This window comes from Pelophylax lessonae (assembly GCF_965119305.1).
Source record: "Pelophylax lessonae genome assembly, chromosome: 1".
Taxonomy (NCBI): Eukaryota; Metazoa; Chordata; class Amphibia; order Anura; family Ranidae; genus Pelophylax; species Pelophylax lessonae.
Window position 1 is genome coordinate 887107499 of NC_138768.1, and position 25634 is coordinate 887133132.

A 25634-nucleotide genomic window follows, 5' to 3' on the forward strand; every position below is an offset into this window, starting at 1 on the left:
ACTCTATCCCTAAAATGCCTACAACTCGCCCTGCCTAAACACTCCGACCTGTCCCTCAATCCTATCCGGACACAAATGGTTTTTTCCTGCCTGTCTTTCCCTAATCAGCAGCCAGCACGTTGATGTGTGCTCTGTCCCTGATCTAAGCAGCAGAATGAAGACGCTGCGGCTGCCTCGAACTTATAAAGACTTGGTCACATGCTTCAGACGGCCAATCACAGCTACTGAGACATTTGCAGGCATGGCTGGGATGGCTTAAGGCACACCAGTTAAACGATTGTTGATTGGCTGTTAAAAGCCCACCATGAAAAGAGCGCCAAAGCATGCAAAACCCGGAAATAAAACGACCGAACACAGATTTTTACCCGAACATACAGTAAAGTGTCCGTGTCCGTGTTCGGGTACAAAAAATCCAATTATTTGGTACGAACACGAATAATACAGTCCGTGTTCGCTCAACACTATACAGAAGCAGATCTGTGTTAGGGTGGTCAGTTTTCATCCTTTGGCTGGCCATTCAAAAGTACAGGACACAGCATGCCTGGATTGGGGAGTTTGTTCATCCACCATGCTCCCTGACCAATCACAGCGTGGCTCTGGTGCACACCCCTTCCCCATCACCACTTGCCTCTTGAACACACCCATTGCTCAAGTACAGGTTGCTTTTTGAACACACCTCCCAATCGCAGTCTATCTGAACACACCCCTTCCCAATAACAGCTTGCCTCTTGAGCACCCCCCACCCTCCCAATCAAAGCCTATCTTAACACACCCCCTCCCAATCACAGCCTGCCTCTTGAACACCACCCCCTCCCAATCACAGCCTGTCTCTTGAACACACACCCCCAATCACAGCCTGCCTCTTGAACACACTCCTCTCTCAATCACAGCCTGCCATTTGAACACCCCCCCCCCCCAATCACAGCCTGCCTCATGAACACACCCCTGCTCAATCACAGCCTGCATCTTGAACACCCCCTCCCAATCACAGCCTGCATCTTGAACACACCCCTCCCAATCACAGCCTGTCTCTTGAACACACCCCCTCCCAATCACAGCCTGCCTCTTGAACACACCCCCTCCAAATCACAGCTTGCCTCATGAACACACTCCTCTCCCAATCACAGCCTGCCTCTTGAACACACCCCCTCCCAATCAAAGCCTGCCTCTTGAACACACCCCCATTACAGCCTGCCTCTTGAACACCCCCCTCCCAATCACAGCCTGCCTCATGAACACACCCCTCTCCCAATCACAGCCTGCCTCATGAACACACCCCTCTCCCAATCACAGCCTGCATCTTGAACACACCCCCTCCCAATCACAGCCTGTCTCTTGAACACACCCCCTCCCAATCACAGCCTGCATCTTGAACACCCCCTCCCAATCACAGCCTGCCTCTTGAACACACCCCTCTCCCAATCCCGGCCTGCCTCATGATCACACCCCTGCTCAATCACAGCCTGCCTCATGAACACACCCCTGCTCAAGCACAGCCTCCCTCATGAACACACCCCTGCTCAATCACAGCCTGCCTCTTGAACACACCCCCTCCCAATCACAGCCTGCCTCTTGAACACACCCCCTCCCAATCACAGCCTGCCTCTTGAACACACCCCCATCACAGCATGCCCCTTGAACACCCCCCTTTCAATCACAGCCTACTTCTTGAACACACTCCCTCCCAATCACAGCCTGCCTCGTGAACACACCCCTCTCCCAATCCCAGCCTGCCTCATGATCACACCCCTGCTAAATCACAGCCTGCCTCTTGAACACACCCCCTCCCAATCAAAGCCTGCCTCTTGAACACACCCCCTCCCAATCACAGCCTGCCTCTTGAACACACCCCTCTCCCAATCACAGCCTGCCTCATGAACACACCCCTCTCCCAATCACAGCCTGCATCTTGAACACACCCCCTCCCAATCACAGCCTGCATCTTGAACACACCCCCTCCCAATCACAGCCTGTCTCTTGAACACACCCCCTCCCAATCACAGCCTGCCTCTTGAACACACCCCCTCCAAATCACAGCTTGCCTCATGAACACACTCCTCTCCTAATCACAGCCTGCCTCTTGAACACACCCCCTCCCAATCAAAGCCTGCCTCTTGAACACACCCACCATTACAGCCTGCCTCTTGAACACCCCCCCTCCCAATCACAGCCTGCCTCATGAACACACCCCTCTCCCAATCACAGCCTGCCTCATGAACACACCCCTGCTCAAGCACAGTCTCCCTCATGAACACACCCCTGCTCAAGCACAGCCTGCATATTGCCTCAGGCTGAACAGAGTATTAAGTACAGGCACACCATGTGTCTGCACAGTGTCCTGTAACCCCACCCCCCACTATCAGGAAGAAGAAAAGCATAATCAATGGACAGCAAGTTTTATTCTTGTAGAAAAAGTAAGAAAGAACATCCCTGAAATAAAGAAAAACAGTTATGGTGACGGTATAGTTAGAACTGTATTAGAAAGCCTCTATAACAGTGGTTCTTAACCTGGGTTCGATCGAACCCCAGGGGTTCGGTGAGTCAGTCTCGTGGGTTCGGCGGAGGTCAAGACACACACCCGACTCATATGATTCGTGATGACACGCCCCACTCATTGGCTGCAGGTGATCACGCAACATCGCTTGGCCTATCTGTGCTGCAGGGAATTTGGCGTGCCCAGTAGTCGAATTGTAACTGTCGTGATGGTACATCGTGTGATTTCTTTCTTAATATTAATCCCTTCATACTAACTATGTCGCGCAAAAAAAGAAAGTGGTCGGACGAATATGTACAATATGGATTCACATGTATAATGGAACGTGATGGAAGTCAGCGTCCTAACTGCATGATTTGCAATGCCAAGTTGAGCAATTCTAGTCTAGCACCGGCAAAACTAAGAGAACACTTCCTTAAGCTGCACGGAGATGGAAAATACAAGAACACAATGCTCGCTGAATTCAAGGTGAGGAGAGCCAGATTCGATGAAAAGGCTAGTCTGGCTGTTCTCGGCTTTGTACCCATCAACAAACCGATCCTCATAGCATGGCAAACCACACACCATTGGTGAAACACTCATAAAACCAGCTGTGTTGAAGAATGGTTTTGTTCATTTTGTGCACCTATGTATAAATATACTGTATACCTAAATATATACCTATGTTTTGAATTTGAAAAAATCACATTTTATTTTTCCAATTAAGAAGGGTTCGGTGAATGTGCATATGAAACTGGTGGGGTTAGTACTTCCAACAAGGTTAAGAACCACTGCTCTATAACATTGGATGCTCACAACAACTTTAATTAACTTGACTCAGCTAAGCAAGGGCCAATAAGGGATTAAATAGGAATATATTTTATTTGAAAAAAATTGATTTTTGTAAAATCATACCGTAAAATCCTTTTCTCTTAAGCTCATTGACAGACGCAGTCCTCTTGATTAATATCAAATCGGGTTATACTGACCTCTACAGGAGTAGGACACTAGGCAGAAGAAAAACGTTCTGGCCACACCTTAGGGGCAGTCCCAAAGGGTATATCCTCTCTCTCCCTGCTACAGGATGTCAGTTATGTCACAAAGCAGTGTCAGAGAATTTAACCCAACCCAACTCAAAAGTAGAGGGGCGGGTACTGCGTCCGTCAATGAGCTTAAGAGAAAAGGATTTTACGGTAAGATTTTACAAAAATCCATTTTTCTCTGTCGCTCATTGACAGAAGCAGTCCTCTTGATTAATATCAAATTGGGACGTCCCAAAGCAGTGTCACAAATGAGGGGTGGGATAACAGAAATCAAAATTTAAATCCAGAAGGCCCAACCGGTGCCGACTAGAAGTCTTAAAGGCTCATCAAACCAAAGGATGGGACTCAACTGAAAATCCAACAGAAAAAAACCCTCAAGGTAGACCAACGGTCTCCTCAAATTGCGGCCTGCAGAACCTTGCGGCCAAAAGAGGCATCCGCCGATGCCATCACATCAACTTTATAAAATTTTGTAAAGGTATGAACCGACGACCAGGTAGCTGCCTTGCAAACCTGGACCACTGACGCCTGATGGCGGAAGGCCAAGGAAGCACTAAGCGCCCAAGTGGAGTGCGCCTTAACAGGGAACGGAGGATTCCAACCCTTAATAGAATAAGCCTGTACCACCGTCTGTCTGATCCATTTGGAGATAGTCGTGGCAGATGCAGGCAACCCCTTTTTGGGGCCATCCGTGATCACAAAAAGTGAATCCGTTTTACGAAACGAGTCCGTAGTTTTCAGGTATACCCTGATTGCCCGAACCACATCCAAGGAATGTAACGCAAACTCCCGAGGATGACTGGGCTTAGGACACAGGGAAGGCAATACAATGTCCTCATTCAAATGAAACTCTGAAACCACCTTAGGAAGGAAGGATGGATTCGGACGAAGAACAACCTTATCCCTTTGAACCACCAGATATGGGGAACGACAGGATAATGCGGCCAGTTCTGACACCCTGCGTGCAGAAGTAATGGCCACCAAGAAGGCCACCTTCTGGGATAAAGTAAGCAAGGGAATCTCCCTGATATTTTCAAAGGGAGGTTTCTGAAGAACCGACAACACCATATTAAGATCCCAGGGCGGTAAGGGCGTGCGCACTGGCAGAGCCAAGTGCCGCACCCCCTGGATGAAATTCCGCACCAAGGAATGGGTAGCCAAAGGTTTCTGAAAGAAAATTGCTAACGCTGAAACCTGACCCTTGATAGTACTCAAGGCCAGCTTCTGCTCAACTCCTTGTTGCAGAAAAGCCAAGATTCGGGTCACCGAATAGGCCCGTGGAGGAAATCCAAAGGATTCACACCACGCAATATAAGACCTCCATGTGCGATGATAGACTTTTCTAGAAGTCGCTTTCCTTGCTTTAATTAAAGTAGGAATAACTGAAGTTGACAATCCCTTGTCCTTCAGCACCTGAGTCTCAATAGCCAGGCCATTAAAGCCAGCGATTGTAAAGCAGGATGGAAGATCGGTCCCTGAGACCGCAGATCCACCCTGAGAGGAAGTCTCTAGGGAGCGTCCGCGACCAGCCTGACGAAGTCGGCGTACTCGGGTTGACGAGGTCAGTCCGGAACTACCAGGATAACTGGAATTCCTTTCACCTCTATCCTGCGAAGAAGTTTCAGCAGCAACTTGAGAGGAGGGAAGACATACAGTAGCTGATACTGTCCCCACGGGGCGACCAGCGCGTCTGCTGTGTTCGTTCACGGATCTCGGGAGCGGGTTACAAAACTCTGCGCCTTCCTGTTGAGCCGAGCTGCCAACAGATCCACCTCCAGGGTGCCCCAATGAAGGCACCGCTGGTGAAATATCTCTGGATGAAAAGGTCATATCCCTTGATCCAGAATCCAACGGCTGACATAATCTATCTGCCGATTTTCCACCCCCGGAGTGCATACTGCGGGGAGAGCCGGAACAAACTGTTCCGCCCAATGAAGAATGCTGGCCACCTCTATGGCCGCCAGGGCACTCTTGGTGCCCCCTTGGTGATTGACCTAGGCCACGGCCGTGGCCTTGTCCAACTGAATCCAAACCGGGTTGCCCTGAAGCTACTCGGTCCAGTAAATCTGACAAAGTCTGATCGCTCTCAGTTCCAATACATTTATCGGTAACCTGGATTCTGTCGGAAGAAATTACTTCCCCTGGCTGAGCATTGGAGACCGAAGCTACCAGACCAGAGACTCTCTGGTCCGCTCGCTCAACCGCATCTGATTGTCCAGAGAATCGGGATTCCGATTCCATCTGAAAAGAATCTCCTTTTGGGGAATTCGGGTATGCGACTGGGCATACGGTACTGCCTCTAAGAAGGCCACCATCAGTCCCAGGACCAGATAGTTCAATCTCCTGGTGGGAACTAGGAATGATCTTTTGCAAAAGTGAAGAAAACGTTCTGCTCAAGGAGCGGGAACTGCCGCTCCCTGTTGCATCAAGTCTATTACTGCTCCCCGCAAAGCTTTTAAGCGATCCGGGGATAGTCGAATGTTGGAAGGGAAGAATCGCACCGGTAGAAGTGATCGAAACTTGATTTTGTATCCCGACCGCATGACCTCGCAAACCCCTTTGTCCGGGATTCTGGAAAGCCATGGATCCGGAAACCGGTGAAGACGTCCCCCCACCCCAGAGATGGGTGGGGGCGCACCTTCAGGCTTTCTTATCTTCAGGTTTAGCTGAGTCGGGCTTTTGTTTTCCCGACCAGCGCCCTCTGAAACCCCCTGAAGGGGCTTTGGAGGACTTCCCCTTATCGCCCGCCCCAGCGGAGCGAACAAACGTCTTATGAGCGGAAAAGGAAGGTCCTCGCCTGTTACGAGGTCCTTTACCTTTAGCTGTCTGTGGTAAAAAAGTGCTCTTACCCCCAGTGAGATCCTTTATAATCTCATCCAAGGTGGCCCCAAACAGGCGATCCCCCTGAAAAGGAAGATTAGCCAAAGTCTTTTTGGAACCTTGATCAGCCGACCAGCACTTTAACCATAACACGCGTCTGAGGACCACTGCTGAAACAGATGCACGCCCTAGCAAGGGAGTGGCGTCCAGGGCGGCGTCACAGATGAACTGTAGCCCTTGTATAATCTGCTCCAGCAAATCTGATACTGCCGGGGGGATACTTCTCCCCTTTATGTCACGGCGTAACAATTTGGTCCATTCTGTCAATGTTTGTGAAACTAAACCAATGGCAATCACTGGCCTAAATGTTGACCCTATCAGGGAAAAAATGGAGCGGGATTCCGCTTCCACTTTTCGATCCACCGGATACCTAAAGGACGGAGCGTCCTCCAACGGCATAACAGTGGCTTTGTTTAGTCTGGAAATTGGTGGGTCCACCACTGGTGGTACCGTCCATTTCTTAAGGAGGGATTCCTCAAACGGATAGCGCCTAGCAATGTGTTTGGAAATAGCAGGGGTTTGTTTTGGACGATCCCATTCTTCCTTAATTAGGTTACCAAAACATTTGGGCAAGGGAAAAACCTTCGCCATTTTGGTAGGCTTGCTGGTACCAAAGGGAATTTCAGTGTCATCTACCTCTGCCGGTGTAACCTCAAGACTTAAGGTTTCCCGGACAGACATGACTAGTGCGTTCACTAACGCTTCTTCTTGCGCTATGGCGGAGGCAGAAACGTCCTCCTCACTGTCTGAGGAGATCGTACCCGAGACAGCAGTCCCAGAAGAGGGACCTGCAGCTGCAATGACCAGCTCAGAATCTGTATCTGAAGTGTCAGATGAAATAGGGGTAGGCGGGGGTCGCTTTCTTGACCCCCGTCCCTGACAGGCTACCTCCACCCGGGATACCAAAGACTCCAAAACTGCTGATAATGCATCAATCACAAGTGGGGCACTGGAGGGTCCTGCGGCCACCTCGAGGGGATCAGGTGGGGATACATGTGTGGCAGGGTCCGTGATTATACAAGACACTTGCCAGCAAACAAAAAAAAATAATTGAAAAGAAAAAACTTTTTTTTTTTCTTAGTCCCCCAGCGCAACAGCGCCCCTCAGTGTTACCTGCTTGGAACCCACACAGAGAGAGAGAGAGAGACCCCAAGGCTCACCACCTGATGCACAGAAGTTTCTATCAACCTGCTCCCAGCACTGTCTGTTACAGACAGGAAGTCTTTGGCTTGCTTTCCCGGGTAAAGGAGGTGGCTCCGCCCCTTTACACGCCTTCCGGCGCCTCCCAATTACTCCTCGAGGTGTTTGGTCATCTCAAACATGGCCACCCCCATGCTGGAGACACAAGGCTACGCCAAGATGGCGGCCCCGCGCGACCTGCGGGAAAATGGCGGCGGCCTGTGGAGGATGGCAGCGGCTTGTGGCAAGATAGCAGCGGCCTGTGGAAGGTAGTCATCGGCCTGTGCGGCCTGCGGGAGGTGAACAAAATAGTAGATACAATGAAAAAATACATTCTTACATTGTTTTTACTAAGTTACAGACTATATCTGCAAGTGTCATGTTACACCTGCAAAACACAGCCAAAGGAATTGTCAGGAATATCAATGGGGGAGGGGGGCCACAGCACTGGGAGAGTGGCTGGGCAAAAGAGATATATCTAAAAAACATTACTGAACTTTTTTTTTTTTAGGATGGATCTCCTGTTCAGTATTCTCAAATTGTTAAAGGGAATCTATAATGAGGGAACAATAAAGGGTGCCATTGCTGACCTCCTTCTGAGAATGACTTGTTAGTTTTCTTTAATGGTCGTCTATAAACATTTATTTTCAAAATGTTTTATTTATCCAGAAAGGCAGTTTCCATCTCAACAAGACAATACACAGATAATGTATACAGTATACAAAATATAAGTATAGCCAGATAGTAGACGTAATCCAGACCCAAGAGAGGATCTCCGGATTCTCAGACAGCGTGAAACTCTTTGTTCCCTCATGGGAAGCCAAAAGAAAATGAATGGTGGAAGACTGGTCACAACAGGTGAAACAAAAACTGCCCAATCTTGTTTTTGTTTTGAAAGGGAAAAAAAAGAGACAGGTAGATGTGAGGGGGAAAAGAAACAAGTCAAGAAAGAGAAGAAGGAAAGGGAAGGAAGAAATGGGTGGGATTGGGGGGGGGGGGTTAGGGTTTGTAAATAAACTATTGATGTGTGTTAGTGGGAGGTACTATGGGTCATTCTTTGATCAGCAGTCTATACATCCAAAAGAGCTTTCCCCTTTTCAGAGTAGATAAACCAATTCCACAACGTCCAGGTTTTGGAATACCGTTCACGATTATGTTGGGCAAAGACCAACTCCTCCATCTTATTTATTTCTTCCACCTTGGTAAGCCAGAGGCCAATGTAAGAAGAATAAAAGATTTGGCAGCGTTAAGGAGGTGATGAATCATAGATCGTTTGTAAATTTTAGCTGGGTTGTTGGAAACATGGAGAAGAAAAAATGGCGGATCATCCGGGACCTCATGATCTGTAAATTTTTGAACAATCCTCCGGACCTCTCTCCACTAATGATCAAGTTTAGGGCAGGACCAAAAGATGTGTGGCATTGTTCTCCGCTCCTCTTGGCATCTCCAGCCAGGATCGGTAGTGTCAGGAAAAAGGTTTATGTAAGTGTGACAGCGTGTGATACCAACGTGTCAGAGTTTTAAGGTTGGTTTCCTGGATCCTCGTGAAAATTTAGGATTTGAGGGTGAACCTGATAATATTGCTCTGTTGGTTTAGAGTAAATGTGCAGTTAAGGTCCGCCTCCCATTTCATTATACAGAGCAGTCGGTGATCCCGGGGGGGTGATCAATAGACTATAGGTTTTGGAAAGAATGTGGGGTAAAACCCCTTGGTCGGAACAGTATTTCCTCGAAGGTAGTGAGACGGCGACTAAAGTTACATGGAGGCTGTAAGTTATGCAAAAAACGAAATGGACCTGTAGGGTTAAACGGATCAACCGACACCCTGACCAGGCACCTCCATTGATGGAGGCTCCTAGTGCTTCCTGAGGGCTCCGAGCACTCCTCCAGACACCGTAACCACTTCAGACCCCCACGAACCACCGCAGCTTGGTTAGGGTGATGCCGTTTCCCACCCACCCTGGACCTACGACAAGGCTCCAGGTTCCTGTGGTTGAACCTCTATTTCCCCAGAGAGTGCAGAAGGAACAGGAACAAGCTCTTACACAAGCTATTACAAGAGCTTAGTGATTATCCAAGGGAGAATGAATGAAGGACATAGCAATCCCTTGTAGCATATGTCCCCAATGAGAAACATGACTCTAGATTGAGGATGAAGTATTACTCAACTTTATTGAACAAGAAACAGACTTTTATACAGTTCTTCCACACAAGGTTACACCCCCCCCCCCCACGGGGACCTTGTTGAAAAAAGTTTTACACTCCCATACAGTGTACACAAAGATATACTGTACACTGTGGGACAATCCCCCCTCCCTGTTAGCAGCCAATCCACATACACATATACATCCCATAATAAGCTTATCTTAAGGCAGACAGAACAGTGTGATGTCATTAACATTTAACAATGAGACAGGCACAATCCACATTCCATCCCAATACACAAACAATAGGGAAGTCTGCCAATGACAGTCTGTGTGTCTCTCTCACAGACAAGCACATGGAATACACTGTGTAAGGTGGTATTAAATCTTCATATTTCTATATGAAGATATGGTTGACAAATATTACCGTCCCACTTGAAGCAATCCAAACCATTAACTATCCGTCTTTCACTCATAGTGACGGTTAGTACCATCACATAGGGCACACTAAGGAATGTAGTGAAGGCCAGGTGACTGCTAACAGGGAGTGAGAGGCCTGGGAGCAACCAGAGCCATGTAAGGCTTGAAAGGGTATATCATGGAGATCCAGGGAGAATTGTGAGTTTCCCAGCACTGGGAATGATTGAGAGTCCCGAGAGGCAAGAGAAGCCTGTCAAAATAGCTGGAAGCATGTTCACGTCGTGAGTAGTGTTGAGCGAACACGGACTGTATTATTCGTGTTCGTACCGAATAATTGGATTTTTTTTACCCGAACACGGACACGGACACTTTACTGTATGTTCGGGTAAAAATCCGTGTTCGGTCGTTTTATTTCCGGGTTTTGCATGCTTTGGCGCTCTTTTCATGGCGGGCTTTCAACAGCCAATCAACAATCGTTTAACTGGTGTGCCTTAAGCCATCCCAGCCATGCCTGCAAATGTCTTAGTAGCTGTGATTGGCCGTCTGAAGCATGTGACCAAGTCTTTATAAGTTCGAGGCAGCCGCCGCAGCAGCGTCATTCTGCTGCTTAGCTAAGGGACAGAGCACACATCAATGTGCTGGCTGCTGATTAGGGAAAGATAGGCAGGAAAAAACCATTTGTGTCCGGATAGAATTGAGGGACAGGTCGGAGTGTTTAGGCAGGGCGAGTTGTAGGCATTTTAGGGATAGAGTCTGCTGAATTATAGGGTCAGTGTCTTCTACAAACTACAATCGATATTGCTGTGTGGGGGGTGGGGTGAATCTGCACTCAATCCTGATCTACGATCTCTTCTCAATCCTGTTAGGGACAGAGTCTGCTGAATTTTAGGGAAACTGTGTTCTACAAACTACAATCGATATTGCTGTGTGGTGTGGGATTGGAGATAGGCAGGTGTCAGTGATCCACATCCATTTTTCTGTGTGTGAGCTGCAGTGAACACAATCTTTTTGGGCTGCAGTGAACACAATCTTTTTGGGCTGCAGTGAACACAATCTTTTTGGGCTGCAGTGAACACAATCTTTTTGGGGTGCAGTGAACAAAATCTTTTTGGGGTGCAGTGAACACAATCCTTTTTGGTGTGCAGTGAACACAATCTTTGTGGGGTGCAGTGAACAAAATCCTTTGTGGGGTGCAGTGAACACAATCTTTTTGGGGTGCAGTGAACAAAATCCTTTTTGGGGTGCAGTGAACAACATCCTTTTTGGGGTGCAGTGAACACAATCTTTTTGGGGTGCAGTGAACAAAATCCTTTGTGGGGTGCAGTGAACACAATCTTTTTGGGGTGCAGTGAACACAATCTTTTTGGGGTGGAGTGAACAACATCCTTTTTGGGGTGCAGTGAACAAAATCCTTTTTGGGGTGCAGTGAACAAAATCATTTTTGGGGTGCAGTGAACACAATCTTTTTGGGGTGCAGTGAACACAATCTTTGTGGGGTGCAGTGAACACAATCTTTTTGGGGTGGAGTGAACAACATCCTTTTTGGGGTGCAGTGAACAACATCCTTTTTGGGGTGCAGTGAACACAATCTTTTTGGGGTGCAGTGAACACAATCTTTGTGGGGTACAGTGAACAGAATCTTTGTGGGGTGCAGTGAACACAATCTTTGGGGGGTACAGTGAACACAATCTTTTTGGGGTGCAGTGAACACAATCTTTGTGGGGTGCAGTGAACACAATCTTTTTGGGGTGGAGTGAACAAAATCATTTTTGGGGTGCAGTGAACAACATCCTTTTTGGGGTGCAGTGATCAAAATCCTTTTTGGGGTGCAGTGAACACAATCTTTTTGGGGTGCAGTGAACAAAATCCTTTGTGGGGTGCAGTGAACAGAATCTTTGTGGGGTGCAGTGAACACAATCTTTGGGGGGGTACAGTGAACACAATCTTTTTGGGGTGCAGTGAACACAATCTTTGTGGGGTACAGTGAACAGAATCTTTGTGGGGTGCAGTGAACACAATCTTTGGGGGGTACAGTGAACACAATCTTTTTGGGGTGCAGTGAACACAATCTTTGGGGGGTACAGTGAACACAATCTTTTTGGGGTGCAGTGAACACAATCTTTGTGGGGTGCAGTGAACACAATCTTTGGGGGGGTACAGTGAACACAATCTTTTTGGGGTGCAGTGAACAACATCCTTTTAGGGTGCAGTGAACACAATCTTTGTGGGGTGCAGTGAACAACATCCTTTTAGGGTGCAGTGAACACAATCTTTGTGGGGTACAGTGAACAGAATCTTTGTGGGGTGCAGTGAACACAATCTTTGGGGGGTACAGTGAACACAATCTTTGTGAGGTGCAGTGAACACAATCTTTGTGGGGTGCAGTGAACACAATCATTGTGGGGTGCAGTGAACTCAATCTTTGTGGGGTACAGTGAACACAATCTCATACTTCTGAAGATTTGAGGGTGCTGCCTGTTCCATACTCCCCCTACTCCTCATCTAGCCTTTTAGGGGTACAAACAATAGTAATTGGGGCCTAGTGTGGTTGTGTACGTGTGATATACATACACTTTTTTTGGATCATATTTTCTATTCCGCTATTTAATCAAAAACCTTTGGGGATCAGTTAAATTGGGGGATAGTCTGTGTTGGTACGTGTGAGAGAGATCCACCTTTCCAAGTTGTTGGGGTTCATCTCATACTTCTGAAGGTTTGAGGGTGCTGCCTGTTCCATACTCCCCCTACTCCTAGCCTTTTAGGGGTACAAACAATAGTAATTGGGGCCTAGTGTGGTTGTGTACGTGTGATATACATACACTTTTTTTGGATCATATTTTCTATTCCGCTATTTAATCAAAAACCTTTGGGGATCAGTTAAATTGGGGGATAGTCTGTGTTGGTACGTGTGAGAGAGATCCACCTTTCCAAGTTGTTGGGGTTCATCTCATACTTCTGAAGGTTTGAGGGTGCTGCCTGTTCCATACCCCCCCTACTCCTCATCTAGCCTTTTAGGGGTACAAACAATAGTAATTGGGGCCTAGTGTGGTTGTGTACGTGTGATATACATACACTTTTTTTGGATCATATTTTCTATTCCGCTATTTAATCAAAAACCTTTGGGGATCAGTTAAATTGGGGGATAGTCTGTGTTGGTACGTGTGAGAGAGATCCACCTTTCCAAGTTGTTGGGGTTCATCTCATACTTCTGAAGGTTTGAGGGTGCTGCCTGTTCCATACCCCCCCTACTCCTCATCTAGCCTTTTAGGGGTACAAACAATAGTAATTGGGGCCTAGTGTGGTTGTGTACGTGTGATATACATACACTTTTTTTGGATCATATTTTCTATTCCGCTATTTAATCAAAAACCTTTGGGGATCAGTTAAATTGGGGGACAGTCTGTGTTGGTACGTGTGAGAGAGATCCACCTTTCCAAGTTGTTGGGGTTCATCTCATACTTCTGAAGGTTTGAGGGTGCTGCCTGTTCCATACCCCCCCTACTCCTCATCTAGCCTTTTAGGGGTACAAACAATAGTAATTGGGGCCTAGTGTGGTTGTGTACGTGTGATATACATACACTTTTTTTGGATCATATTTTCTATTCCGCTATTTAATCAAAAACCTTTGGGGATCAGTTAAATTGGGGGATAGTCTGTGTTGGTACGTGTGAGAGAGATCCACCTTTCCAAGTTGTTGGGGTTCATCTCATACTTCTGAAGGTTTGAGGGTGCTGCCTGTTCCATACTCCCCCTACTCCTCATCTAGCCTTTTAGGGGTACAAACAATAGTAATTGGGGCCCAGTGTGGTTGTGTACGTGTGATATACATACACTTTTTTTGGATCATATTTTCTATTCCGCTATTTAATTTAACTGGGCCTCCATGCGAGACCTGTGTGCCTTGTTGCGCTGTTTTGAGTACTCCACCAACATGGCCAGTGGCAATGACGCCGTTCTCAGCTTAACTATCCCACTTCTATGCCTCCTTGAAAAAACAATTCGGGCGATGATGGAAGAGGATGTGGCACAGGATGAGGAGGAGGAGGAGGATGAAGAGGTAACATTTCCAAGGTTTTCAGGGCAGTCATTCGCAAGGGGCTCCGAGGGTGGGTTCCTGCACACGCAAACGCCAGGGACGCAATTGTCCAGCAGGGGCACAGTTCTGGAGGATGAGGAGGATGAGGAGGAGGAGGAGCTGGAGGAGGAGATGGAACCATGTTCACAGCAGGGTGGCACCCAGGCCAGCTCATGGCCATCACTGGTGCGTGGCTGGGGGGATACAGAGGACACGGACGATACACCTCCCACAGAGGACAGCCTTTCGTTGCCTCTGGGCAGCCTGGCACACATGAGCGATTACATGCTGCAGTGTCTCCACAACGACCGCCGAGTTGCCCACATTCTAACTTGTGCTGATTACTGGGTGGCCACGCTGCTGGATCCCCGTTACAAGGACAACGTACCGTCCTTAATTCACTCACTGGAGCGCGATCGCAAGATGCGCGAGTACAAGCGCACGCTGGTAGACGCCATGCTGCTGGCATTCCCATCTGACAGCGGGGCCACAGTGGAAGCACAAGGCAGAGGAGGAGGAGGAGGAGGTCGCCAACGCAACCAGGGCACCGCCAGCACCTCAGAAGGCAGGGTTAGCATGGCCGAAATGTGGAAAAGCTTTGTCAGCACGCCACAACAAACAGCAGCACCAGCAGCTCAGATGGAACGTCTTAGCAGGAGGCAGCATTTTACCAACATGGTGGAGCAGTATGTGTGCACACGCCTACATGTAGTGAATGACGGGTCTGCCCCCTTCAACTTCTGGGTCTCCAAATTGGGCACATGGCCTGAGCTTGCCCTTTACGCCTTGGAGGTGCTGGCGTGCCCTGCAGCCAGTGTATTATCTGAACGGGTATTTAGCACGGCTGGGGGCGTTATAACAGACAAGCGCAGCCGCCTGTCCAGAGACAATGTGGACAAGCTCACGTTCATTAAAATGAACCAGGCATGGATCCCACGGGACTTTTCCGTACCTTATGCAGAATAGCAATGGATACCGACCTTACCCACCCATTGTTCCATTTTTGCTCTTTCTCACTCTTTTGGGGTGTACCCTCATTTAAAATTTTTGAAAAGAAGCAGTGTTGGCTACCTCGTCCTCCTCCTCAGGGCCAGATTAATGTAGGGGCTATTGGAGCTGCAGCTCCAGGCCCCTACCTTTTATATAGGCCAAGAGAAATAGAGCAGAGCAGGTCCGAGGGAGATCTTTCCCATCTCCTCACTGGCAATGCTATGTGCCCTAGGTGATTAGGGTGTGCCCAGGCACACCCAGCACACCCTGTGCGCACGCCTATGTCACCGCCACATCCACCACCACCTCAACCTCCCTCCTACTCCATATGGGCCTCGTCCTTCAGAGATGAAGTAGAACATTGTTTTATTTTTCTGTTTTTTTTTTGTTGTTTTAAGTTATTTCCCTATCCACATTTGTTTGCAGAGCACTTGCCATGCTCTTAATTACGTTTTGCTGCCATTTGCAGCACTCTAGCCCTTTCCTTTGGTGTTTTAGAGCCATTTTAGTGCCTTAAAGTTCGGGTCCCCATTGACTTCAATGGGGTTCGGTGTCCGGGAAAAGTTCGGTAAAAGTCCGGGACACGGACCCGGACTTTTTTTTAAAGTTCGGCCGAACCCGTCGAACACGGACATCTAGGTGTCCGCTCAACCCTAGTCGTGAGTCCTATTCCAGGATGCCTTTTCAAAAAGCTTGGTAAAGTCTCATAGCACCATGGTGCTCTAGGTAATAGAACACTACTTTGAGCTTTTTTGAGTTGGGACCAGAGTTTGGTGTCTCGGTGGTGACACCAATCAATAAGTCTACCTAAATGAGTCGCTTGATAATATTTATGAACGTCCGGGACTGCCAAACCTCCATATTGCTTAGGAAATTATATTGACATCAATGGAGTTGGGGATGTTTATGGGCCCAATAAAGTCAATGAATAAAGAGTGGACTTGTCTGAAATAGCAGAGAGGGATTGTGGTGGGTAAGGCTTGGAAAAGATATAAGAATTTTGGTAAGATGCTGATATTTATGATGTTTCAGCATTTTACACCATGGGCGTAGTCTGCGATGCCACGTGTCCAGTAGGATACACATTTTACTCAGAAGTGGGGGAAAACTAAGATCAAAAGTATGGGATAGTCTGGATGAGACATACAGTTTCTCACAAAAGTGAGTACACCCATCACATTTTTTGTAAATATTTTATTCTATCTTTTCATGTGACAACACTGAAGAAATGACACTTTGCTACAATGTAAAGTAGGGAGTATACAGCTTGTATTCCAAAATGATAACAAACCCAAACAGACCTCCAAGATGACCACTGCCTTTCCAAAGAAGCTGAGGGTAAAGGTGATGGACTGGCCAAGCATGTCTCCAGACCTAAATTCTATTGAGCATCTGTGGAGCATCCTCAAACGGAAGGTGGAGGAGTGCAAGGGCTCTAACATCCACCAGTCCTGTGATGTCATCATGGAGGAGTGGAAGAGGACTCCAGTGGCAACCTGTGAAGCTCTGGTGAATCCATGCTCAAGAGGGTTAAGGCAGTGCTGGAAAATAATGGTGGCCACACAAAATATTGACACATTGGGCCCAATTTTTACATTTTAACCAGCAGTTTAGACATTAATGGCTGTGTGTTGAGTTATTTTGAGGGGACAGCAAATTTACACTGTTATACAAGCTGTACACTCACTACTTTACATTGTAACAAAGTGTCATTTCTTCAGTGTTGTCACATGAAAAGATAGAATAAAATATTTACAAAAATGTGAGGGTTGTACTTACTTTTGTGAGATACTGTATATAGCTAGGTATTTCAAGGCTTAGTCAGTCCATTTGAACTTGAAATTTAGCTGCAACGTCTGAAGAAGGGATTGTGGAATCTCCACACCCAACACTTCAGATTTATTAAAGTTGATTTTTAGGTTGGACAGTGCTTATACAGGTTGAATTCGCAGAGAAGGTTAGGAAGAGATACGGACGGATTGGTCAAGAAGAAAAGCATGTCGTCAGCGTATGCTGATACCTTCTGTTAAATGCCTCCTATATCGAGGCCAGTGATGTCTGGCTTTAAGCGGATCAAGTGAGAGGGCAAAGAGGAGAGGAGATAAGGCGCATCCCTGTCTCGTCCCATTAGTAATGGAGAAGGGTTTGGAGAACACTCCACTATCTTTGACCAGCACAGTTGGGTTAAAGTATATCTTGGAAATCCAACTAAGCATGGTAATCCTGAGTCCAATGTGTTGTATAATTGAAAACATAAACTTCCAGTTCACCTAGTCAAACGCTATCTTGGCGTCTGTTCCCAGGAGTAAGTTCAGCACCTTAACGTTACTATCCCTGGCTTACGGGTCAAAATGAATACAACCTGATCCAGATGGATTCGTTGTGGTAGATGGTGCTGAGAACGAGAAGCCAAAATCTTGGTAAACAGCTTAAGATCAATGTTTAGCAAATATATTTGTCTATAGCTGCCACAAGACAAGACCTGCTTTAGGAATGACTGAGATGCAGGCTTTTAAGGTTTGCAGAGGAAGAGAAGTCTTAGACCCCAGAGCATTAAACATTGTACCCATGTATGGGCCAAGCAAGAGCAGGAGGATTTTATAATATTGTAACGAAAAGCCATTGGGTCCTGGGGATTTACCAGTTTTGGTTGCGCTTACCCTTAACCAGCCCTGCCAGTACCTCTGAGTCTTTGAGAAGCTCTCATTTAATTTCCATGATCGATTTTTAGAAAAAGGTACACCGGAGAGGGTATTGGCCAAGACAACGGGTGCATGGACCAACCATGTAATTGTGCCATTAGAAGAATCTATGATGTCATGCAGTTGACAGTGTGGAATCAGGAAGTAGCCTATACATGTGTAAGGTTTATGGGGGGAGGAATAAATCTTCCTCCCAAGTGAAGCAAGCGCCACCAACTGTGCTCTATGGAGGGCTTGTGAGATTTGTTTACGGGATCTAGGGGAACATAGGAGGAGCCCGAAGAGGAATCCACGCAAGGGTTTAGGAGGACACCGCACACTATCAATTGGCCCTCAGCAAACTCAAGGAGTTTGTCAAGACTGTGGCTGAAAAAGAGGTCCTGGTGAATATAAGATAGCTAAGGTCACATTAACATCGCCAATCCTATAAACATTTTAGCCCTCATCATATTTTATCCAAGTTGCAGACATTTTCATTGGTCCTTGCCCATTATATCTGTGACATTTCTCTCTTGTTACACCTCCAAACACATTGTTGTATTTTCTCTTGGATGTTTTCCAGGTTGCTCTTCACATTTTTCTTAGCGATGTCTAGCAGTTCCTTTATCATAGATTCATCATAGGAATGAACACGTGTGACGTACTTCTTGCTTAATTCCTCTATTATTTCGGCATCTGAAAGAGACATGTATATCGGATTGTAAAATTAAATTATAATAATGAGACTTACTTATTAATGTTATCATTTAGACTTGGCTTGTTTGTTTGGCACAGACCTGCAAAGTCTACATTTCTGAGCTTTAGTTCAGTTCATGTCTGTGCTGAAAATTCCAAGGAACCCCCCTGACCTCATTGATGAAAATATATATTGAGAAATGAGAACTTGCTTTTTTCCCATATCCAGTTGAAATATGGGGGATATGGACAGAGAGGAACGTTCCTTCATATATGGTGGGACTGCCCTTTAATTCAACACTTTTGGTTAGTAAATATGTTTCGGAAGGCCTCAGTGTGGATCTTCCTGATTCACCGAAACTCTTCCTGCTCCACATCCCGCCAATGCCTATATCTCACTATAAACAAAGTGCTTTCCCTCACCTCCTTAATGCTGCTAAACTCCTTATACCAAGCCACTGGAAAAGCTCATGCATCCCAAGCAAAATGGAATGGATTTTTTTTTTTAAGCCCGTGGTGTGTGGAACACCCTCAAAAGCTACACCCGGTGCATAAAAAAGTGCACACATGCAAAACGTGAGAAACACAAAAAATGCACAAGGTGTACACATAGCCCTCGTCCGAAAAGGAAGGGCCCTAACCCTGATGCCCCGGGGCGCAAGGCTCCTGACAGGGACTGAGGTACTTCACTTGGTCCTGCCTGGCCGAAACCAGGCAGACCCTGTTCTCTGGGAGGACTGCCGAAACAGCCCACCCCAAGTACTAGGTGGGACTCCCCCGAAGGGAGACCCCATGAGAGAGGGTGAACTAAGCCAGAAGGCCATATCCACCCCCTCCCAAGACTTTCAGGGCAGGCCCGAGAACCTACGCCATACGCATCGTGCCGTGAAACATAATCAACCGCCACATAAAAAAGGACAAACTGTGAACACACACAACACAAAAAAGAGTGGGGAAAGGGAAGTGGAGAAGTGCTGGGTAGTGTCAAAGTGCAAGACCTTGACAGGCCCCCTGGCCAGGAATAAAAAATTCCTCTGGTGCCAGCCAAAAGGCCCGTCCCAAGAGGCAGGTGCGAAAAAAGTGTGTATGTGGTGCAGTGACCAAGGTGCCAAAAACTCAAAAGTGAACTGCGCCTCACCAGTGAGAATTACGGAACCCCAGGGGCATGTACACCACAGGCTTTTTTCAGTCCCAGCCTTCGGCCCAGACCAGTGCAGCCTATCCCTACCAGCAGACATCGGAACCTGAACAGCTTAGGGAGAGCCTACCTTCAACTGGGGACAAGCCTTTTGCAAGGCCAGATTCAACCCAGAGGAAAAGCCCTCCCATCGCCATCCCAGTTCCTCAGGCAATTACATCCAGGAGCAACACTAACCGGCCTCCAGGACAGACCGGCTTTCTTTCCCCCTTCAAACTGGTAAGAACAGCTTAACCCATTCAAATCAGAAGGCGGCAGACCCTACATGCTTTCCCAGATGACCTACTCCCCATACCCCAGTGACATCCAGCAAAATGGAATTGATTGAGAAAATGAGGGAGATCATGGAGGCAGAGGAATGACTTGTAACTTGCAGGGGTGCTCAAGAAAAATTTGACTCCACCTGGGCTCTCATAGAGAGACCACGTCTCAGGAATATCTACTGTCTCTTCCAGCTTGGACATTGCCTTTCTGGCCCTGGCTGACCCCACATTTAAACAACTGGTCCCAGTGAACCAAAATCCTGCAGGTGACACCTCTTCAATCACAGAATCGAATGGGGTAACGAACCAGGTGTGAACATCAAGTTCTGGTTGTGTGAACAACAGTTTAACTTTATAATAGTTTAAGGACATCAGTACTGTTTATTCCGTGAGTCTAATGTCAAAGATGGCGCCCAATGTTAATAAGGTCCTCCTACCCTCTACTCATGGGGAGAGTGGTTATGTCCACAGGGACTGACTGTCCGGGACATAGGTGAACCTCCATATGTGTTGTAGTGTGGATTTAACTCATCGTCTTTATTAGTTTCATCTGAATGACAAATGAGGACTCCTTTTTTCCTTTTTTTTTATTGTTTTATTAATTTCAATTACCATTTGTACCGTCTAAATTAATAAATATAGATTATATATATATATATATATATATATATATATATCTTTTAAAAAAAAATGGATGTATTGTGGGCTTATTCATGTTTTTCAAGGCAGTGTAAAATCATTTAATATAAAAAGTATTCACACCCCTTGTAATTTTCCACATTTTGTCATGTTACAACCAAAAACGTAAATGTATTTTATTGGGATTTTATGTGATAGACCGACACAAAGTGGCACATAATTGGGAAGTGGAGGGAAAATGACAAATGTTTTTTTCACATTTTTCACAAATAAATCTGTGAAAAGTGTGGCATGCATTTGTACCCCCCCCCCCTTTACTCTGATGCACCTAACTAAAATCTAGTGGACCCAATTGCCTGCAGAAGTCATCTAATTAGTAAATAGAGTCCACCTGTGTGTCATTTAATCTCAGTATAAATACAGCTGTTCTGTGAAGCCCTCAGAGGTTTGTTAGAGAACCTTAGTGAAGAAACAGCATTGTCAGGCTTATTTGGGGAGGTTAAATTTACGAATAGAAATGAAATGTTATATTTTATTTTACATAGAAATGTTGAAGCAGTGGCGTCCATTTTGGTAAAGGTTGTTAACAGTTCAAACCTCCTTTTTAACAAAAAGTGCCTGTTCAGGAAATTCTTAAACAGGTTTACCCCAGACATGCTGTGTTGATCTAAGATAATAAATAGTCTGTTGACTTTCTTTAGACAAAGACTAGCTGACAATATACCAAGGTATCTTATCTGTGTGTGGGGCCATAAACCTTACTCAGTATTTTTCTGTGTTTAAACCCATTTAAAAATAAAAATTACAGATACGTTATATCTTATATGTAAAGGAATACTAACAATGTAATATATATAACTAGCATACATAGATATGTAGAAAATTGTTATATATTATAATTGTTTCATATTTTGCTAAAAACTCACTTTACTGATTTTGATGACTCATGATGACTACATGTCAAGAAAGAAAGACTTCATGTTAATCCTTGTAAGTTGTAGAAAGCATCATAAAATTCTGTTTGACCTTGCTAGACTCCAGGAAGTCTGAATTGTAAGCCATCTGTCAATTTAGGGTGCAAAGTTTATTTGAAGACAAATAATGCTGCTATATTGCTATATGCCGAAGCTAAGGGCAATGCAATACTGCCATCACTGGTCACTGAATGCTACTACGGTAATTGAAGTCTTAGGTTAGAAAGTCATATCCAATATATTTTAAATAAGATATATTAAATATTAGGATGGTGTTACAAGAGTAATCTTTATTCAGATACCTGGTGGATATTAAATGGATTAAATGGACATGTCATAGATGAGAGCATGGTTACATTTTATGTTGTTTTATAATAGTCTTAAATGGAGAAATCTTTATTTAATTTTAATATACTGATTGACCAAGAGGTGTCACCCTATGACATCACCAGTTAATGAATAAGATGTTCCAACCAATGAGGATCATGTTACTCCCTCTGGGTTTAACTTGGTAATTTTAATAGTCCTTTGTTCTATACCATATAAAAGCCCAGATGAGAGAGACACAGGAGACACATGACATTTTGCCCAACATACATCACACATACAACATACACACTACTACAGCTATGCATAGACTCATCTACACAGACTCCATTTCGCTCCACCATGTATTTGAACCTTTGAGGGACGCCAAGCGAAACTCCTCCCTAATTGGCCACCATCTTGGAAATGCAGCCATCTTAAAGACTCTGGTAACTACCATTCTAAGCTAGCAGCCATCTTAAATATGGTAAATATGCCTTGCTAATTATTTGATTATTATTCAATATTGTTTATGTACTTCCTTAAATGTTTTACATTGCATATTTAAAGGGTAACGAGAGTACAATCCCAGATTTTTCTCTAAAGAGATGATTTTTGTTTTTATAACATTTTTATTAATATCAGATTTAGCGCATATTAGCGTATTCGTTTCACGTTTTGCATAGCCTATTCTCGCTTCTTCTGCAGTGAAGTGACTATCAGATTGTGCATTGCGCAGACAATTGTGGTCTGATTATATAGAACATTCATTTATGGTTTTTACTACATCTGGGGAAAATGTAATCTTGCTTTATTTTCACTTTCATTATTGAGCTACAAATCACATTGCATTAATTGTTTGAAGTTTGTATTTTTGTGAAGTTATTTCTTTTTGTGTCATCTCAAGTTTGATCATTTATCATGATTACATGTCTCGTGAATAAAACTTTTATATATTCCATACTGTAGACTGTTTTCACTAAGATTGGTATATGCTTTTAAAAAGAAATTAATCAATAAAAAGAATTCGCTACATATTGATTCATGGATAAGTTGAGATTCTCCTTCCGCACAGATCTTTGCTTATTATTAACCATAAATAGACACTGTTATATTCAGAGCAGTATAAACATTCTGACATAATGGAGGCACAGCGAGATATTATTAATGTATTATTAATTCTGACAGCATCATGAAGGCCAAGGAACACACCAGACAGGTCGGGGATAAAGTTGTGGAGAAGGGTAAAGCAGGGTTAGGTTATAAAATATATCCCAAGCTTTGACCATCTCACAGAGCGCTGTTCAATCCATCATCAGAAAATGGAAAAAGTATGGCCTAACTGCAACCCTACCAAGACATGGCCGTTTACCTAAACTGACCGGCCAGGCAAGGAGAGCATTCATCAGAGAAGCAGCCAAGAGGCCCATGGGAACTCTGGAGGAGCTGCAGAGATCCACAGCTCAGGTGGGAGAATCTGTCCACAGGGCAACTATTAGTCGTGCGCTCCACAAATCTGCCCTTTATGGAAGAGTGAGAAGAAGAAAGCCATTGGTGGAAGAAAGCCATAAGAAATCCTGTTTGCAGTTTGGGAGAAGCCATGTGGGGGACACAGCAAACATGTGGAAGAAGGAGCTCTGCTCAGAAGAGACCAAAATGTATCTTGTTGGTCTAAAAGCAAAACGATATGTGTGGCGGAAAACTAACACTGCACATCACCCTGAACACACCATCCCCTCTGTGAAACATGGTGGTGGCAGCATCATGTTGTGGGGATGATTTTCTTCAGCAGGGACAGGGAAGTTGGTCAGAGTTGAGGGGAAGATGGATGGAGCCAAATACAGGGCAATCTTAGAAGAAAACCTGTTAAAGTCTACAAAAGATTTGAGACTGGGGCGGAGATTCACCTTCCAGCAGGACAACGACCCGAAACATCCAGCCAGAGCTACAATGGAATGGTTTAGAATCTAGATCAAAGCATATTCATGTGTTAGAATGGCCCAGTCACAGTCCAGACCTAAATCACATTGAGAATCTGTGGCAAGACTTGAAAATTGCTGTTCACAGACGCTCTCCATCCAATCTGACAGAACTTGAGATATTTTACAAAGGAAAATTGGCAAAAATGCCCCTCTCTAGACAACAGAAATTGAGAAGAAATCTCTCCAAAATGAGGGAAATGCCCTTTAAGGCTATGCTTAGATGTGCGGTAAGATTGCCTCATCTCTGAAAAGAGGATTGTTTTTCGGAGGCATTTTACAGGTGGTGGAGCAGGAGATATGATGCCTCCTCACTGCTATTTCTAACCCCATAAATGCCAAACTAACACACCACAAATGTGTGCATCACTTGAACGGGTCATGCATTACCGCTCCCGTGATCTAAAGAAGTGGTAGTTTTGAATGTGGGCATGAAGCAAGGCATTGCAACCACAAGATGTGAACACCCCCATCTGCAGCCTTTGTATTTTAAGGAGGGGCAGCTGGAGTTGCTAAAAACACAGCTCAGCTGCATGTTTATTACACCCTTCAACCACAAGTGTAAATGATCTCTTAGGCCAAGGGGTCTTCAAACTATGGCCCTCCAGTTGTTCGGGAACAACAATTCCCATCATGCCTAGTCATATCTGTGAATGTCAGAGTTTTACAATGCCTCATGGGATGCGTAGTTCCGCAACAGCTGGAGGGCCACAGTTTGAGGATCCCTGCCTTAGATGGTTGTCACAGAAACAAGTGTCCCCAATGGATGACTCTGTTCCTGCTCTGATGGCAACTCCAAATTTTGGATTTTCCCATTCCTCACATCACTGGGAGCAACAGAGACAGTCAATCTTCCCAACCTGATAGAAGGAACCAAGCTGAAGTTTAGACACCCAAGAGATTGAAATCTCCTGAATCAGGATTATTTATAACACAATGAATAGTAAAATCCAGAAAACTTAAGACCCCGTTCACACTGGGGCGACACTACCTGCCGGGGCGACCTCACAGGTCTCATATCATTGAAGTCAATGCAGGTCGCCCCAAAGAAGCTCCGGACCCTTTTTCTAAGTCGGAGCGACTTGTGTCGCTCCTTTTAGAACGGGTCCACAGCTACTCTATGGCAGGCGACCTACGGCGACCTGTCAGGCGACCAGGTCGCCTGACAGGTCGCCCCAGTGTGAACGGAGTCTCAGAATACATTTTCAATATTGCATTAAGGTAAAAGCAAAAAAAAAAAAAAAAACGCCATTACAACTAATTAATAAAAAAAAAATTAATTGACCAAAAAAAAGTATAACTTTCAATGAAAGCCCTCTTAATTTACAGTATTTTCCTCTACTCACAGTGTGCTCAGGCAGTGGTGAGGTGGGTGACACGTACTTACTGTACTCCTCAGATACACAGCAGCTGGTAATTCACCTCTTCTACAGCAGAGAAGGCAAGAAGACCATGGCTGGACGCTTTAGCCAATACCATGAATACAAGGAATCCCCTCTAATGTTTGGGCACACTATGTTCCACCTCTGGGAAATGGGTGTGAAGCCCCCCAATATAGATAATGGTTTGAAAATAGTTCTGGATCCACAGGAAAGGGTGGAAAAGACCATAGACCCTTCTATGACAGCATAGGGGGCCCAGTGTTTAGGGCAGCAAAGTCAAAATTTAGAGATAAAATGTTAAGGGTCCAGTGG

The 25634-nt window shown here is 45.6% G+C and overlaps 1 protein-coding gene across 1 annotated transcript in view; it reads right to left on the bottom strand.

Annotated features, from left to right (window-relative positions):
- Window positions 1-18247: 18247 nt before the first annotated feature.
- The window catches only part of LOC309557335 (cytosolic phospholipase A2 gamma-like), a 29761-nt gene continuing 22374 nt past the window's right edge, over window positions 18248-25634 (bottom strand). The window contains exon 4 of the mRNA XM_082260010.1: window positions 18248-18581. Coding sequence (XP_082116136.1) covers window positions 18397-18581 — 185 coding nt within the window. The 3' untranslated portion in view covers window positions 18248-18396. The remainder of the gene's footprint in view (window positions 18582-25634) is intronic.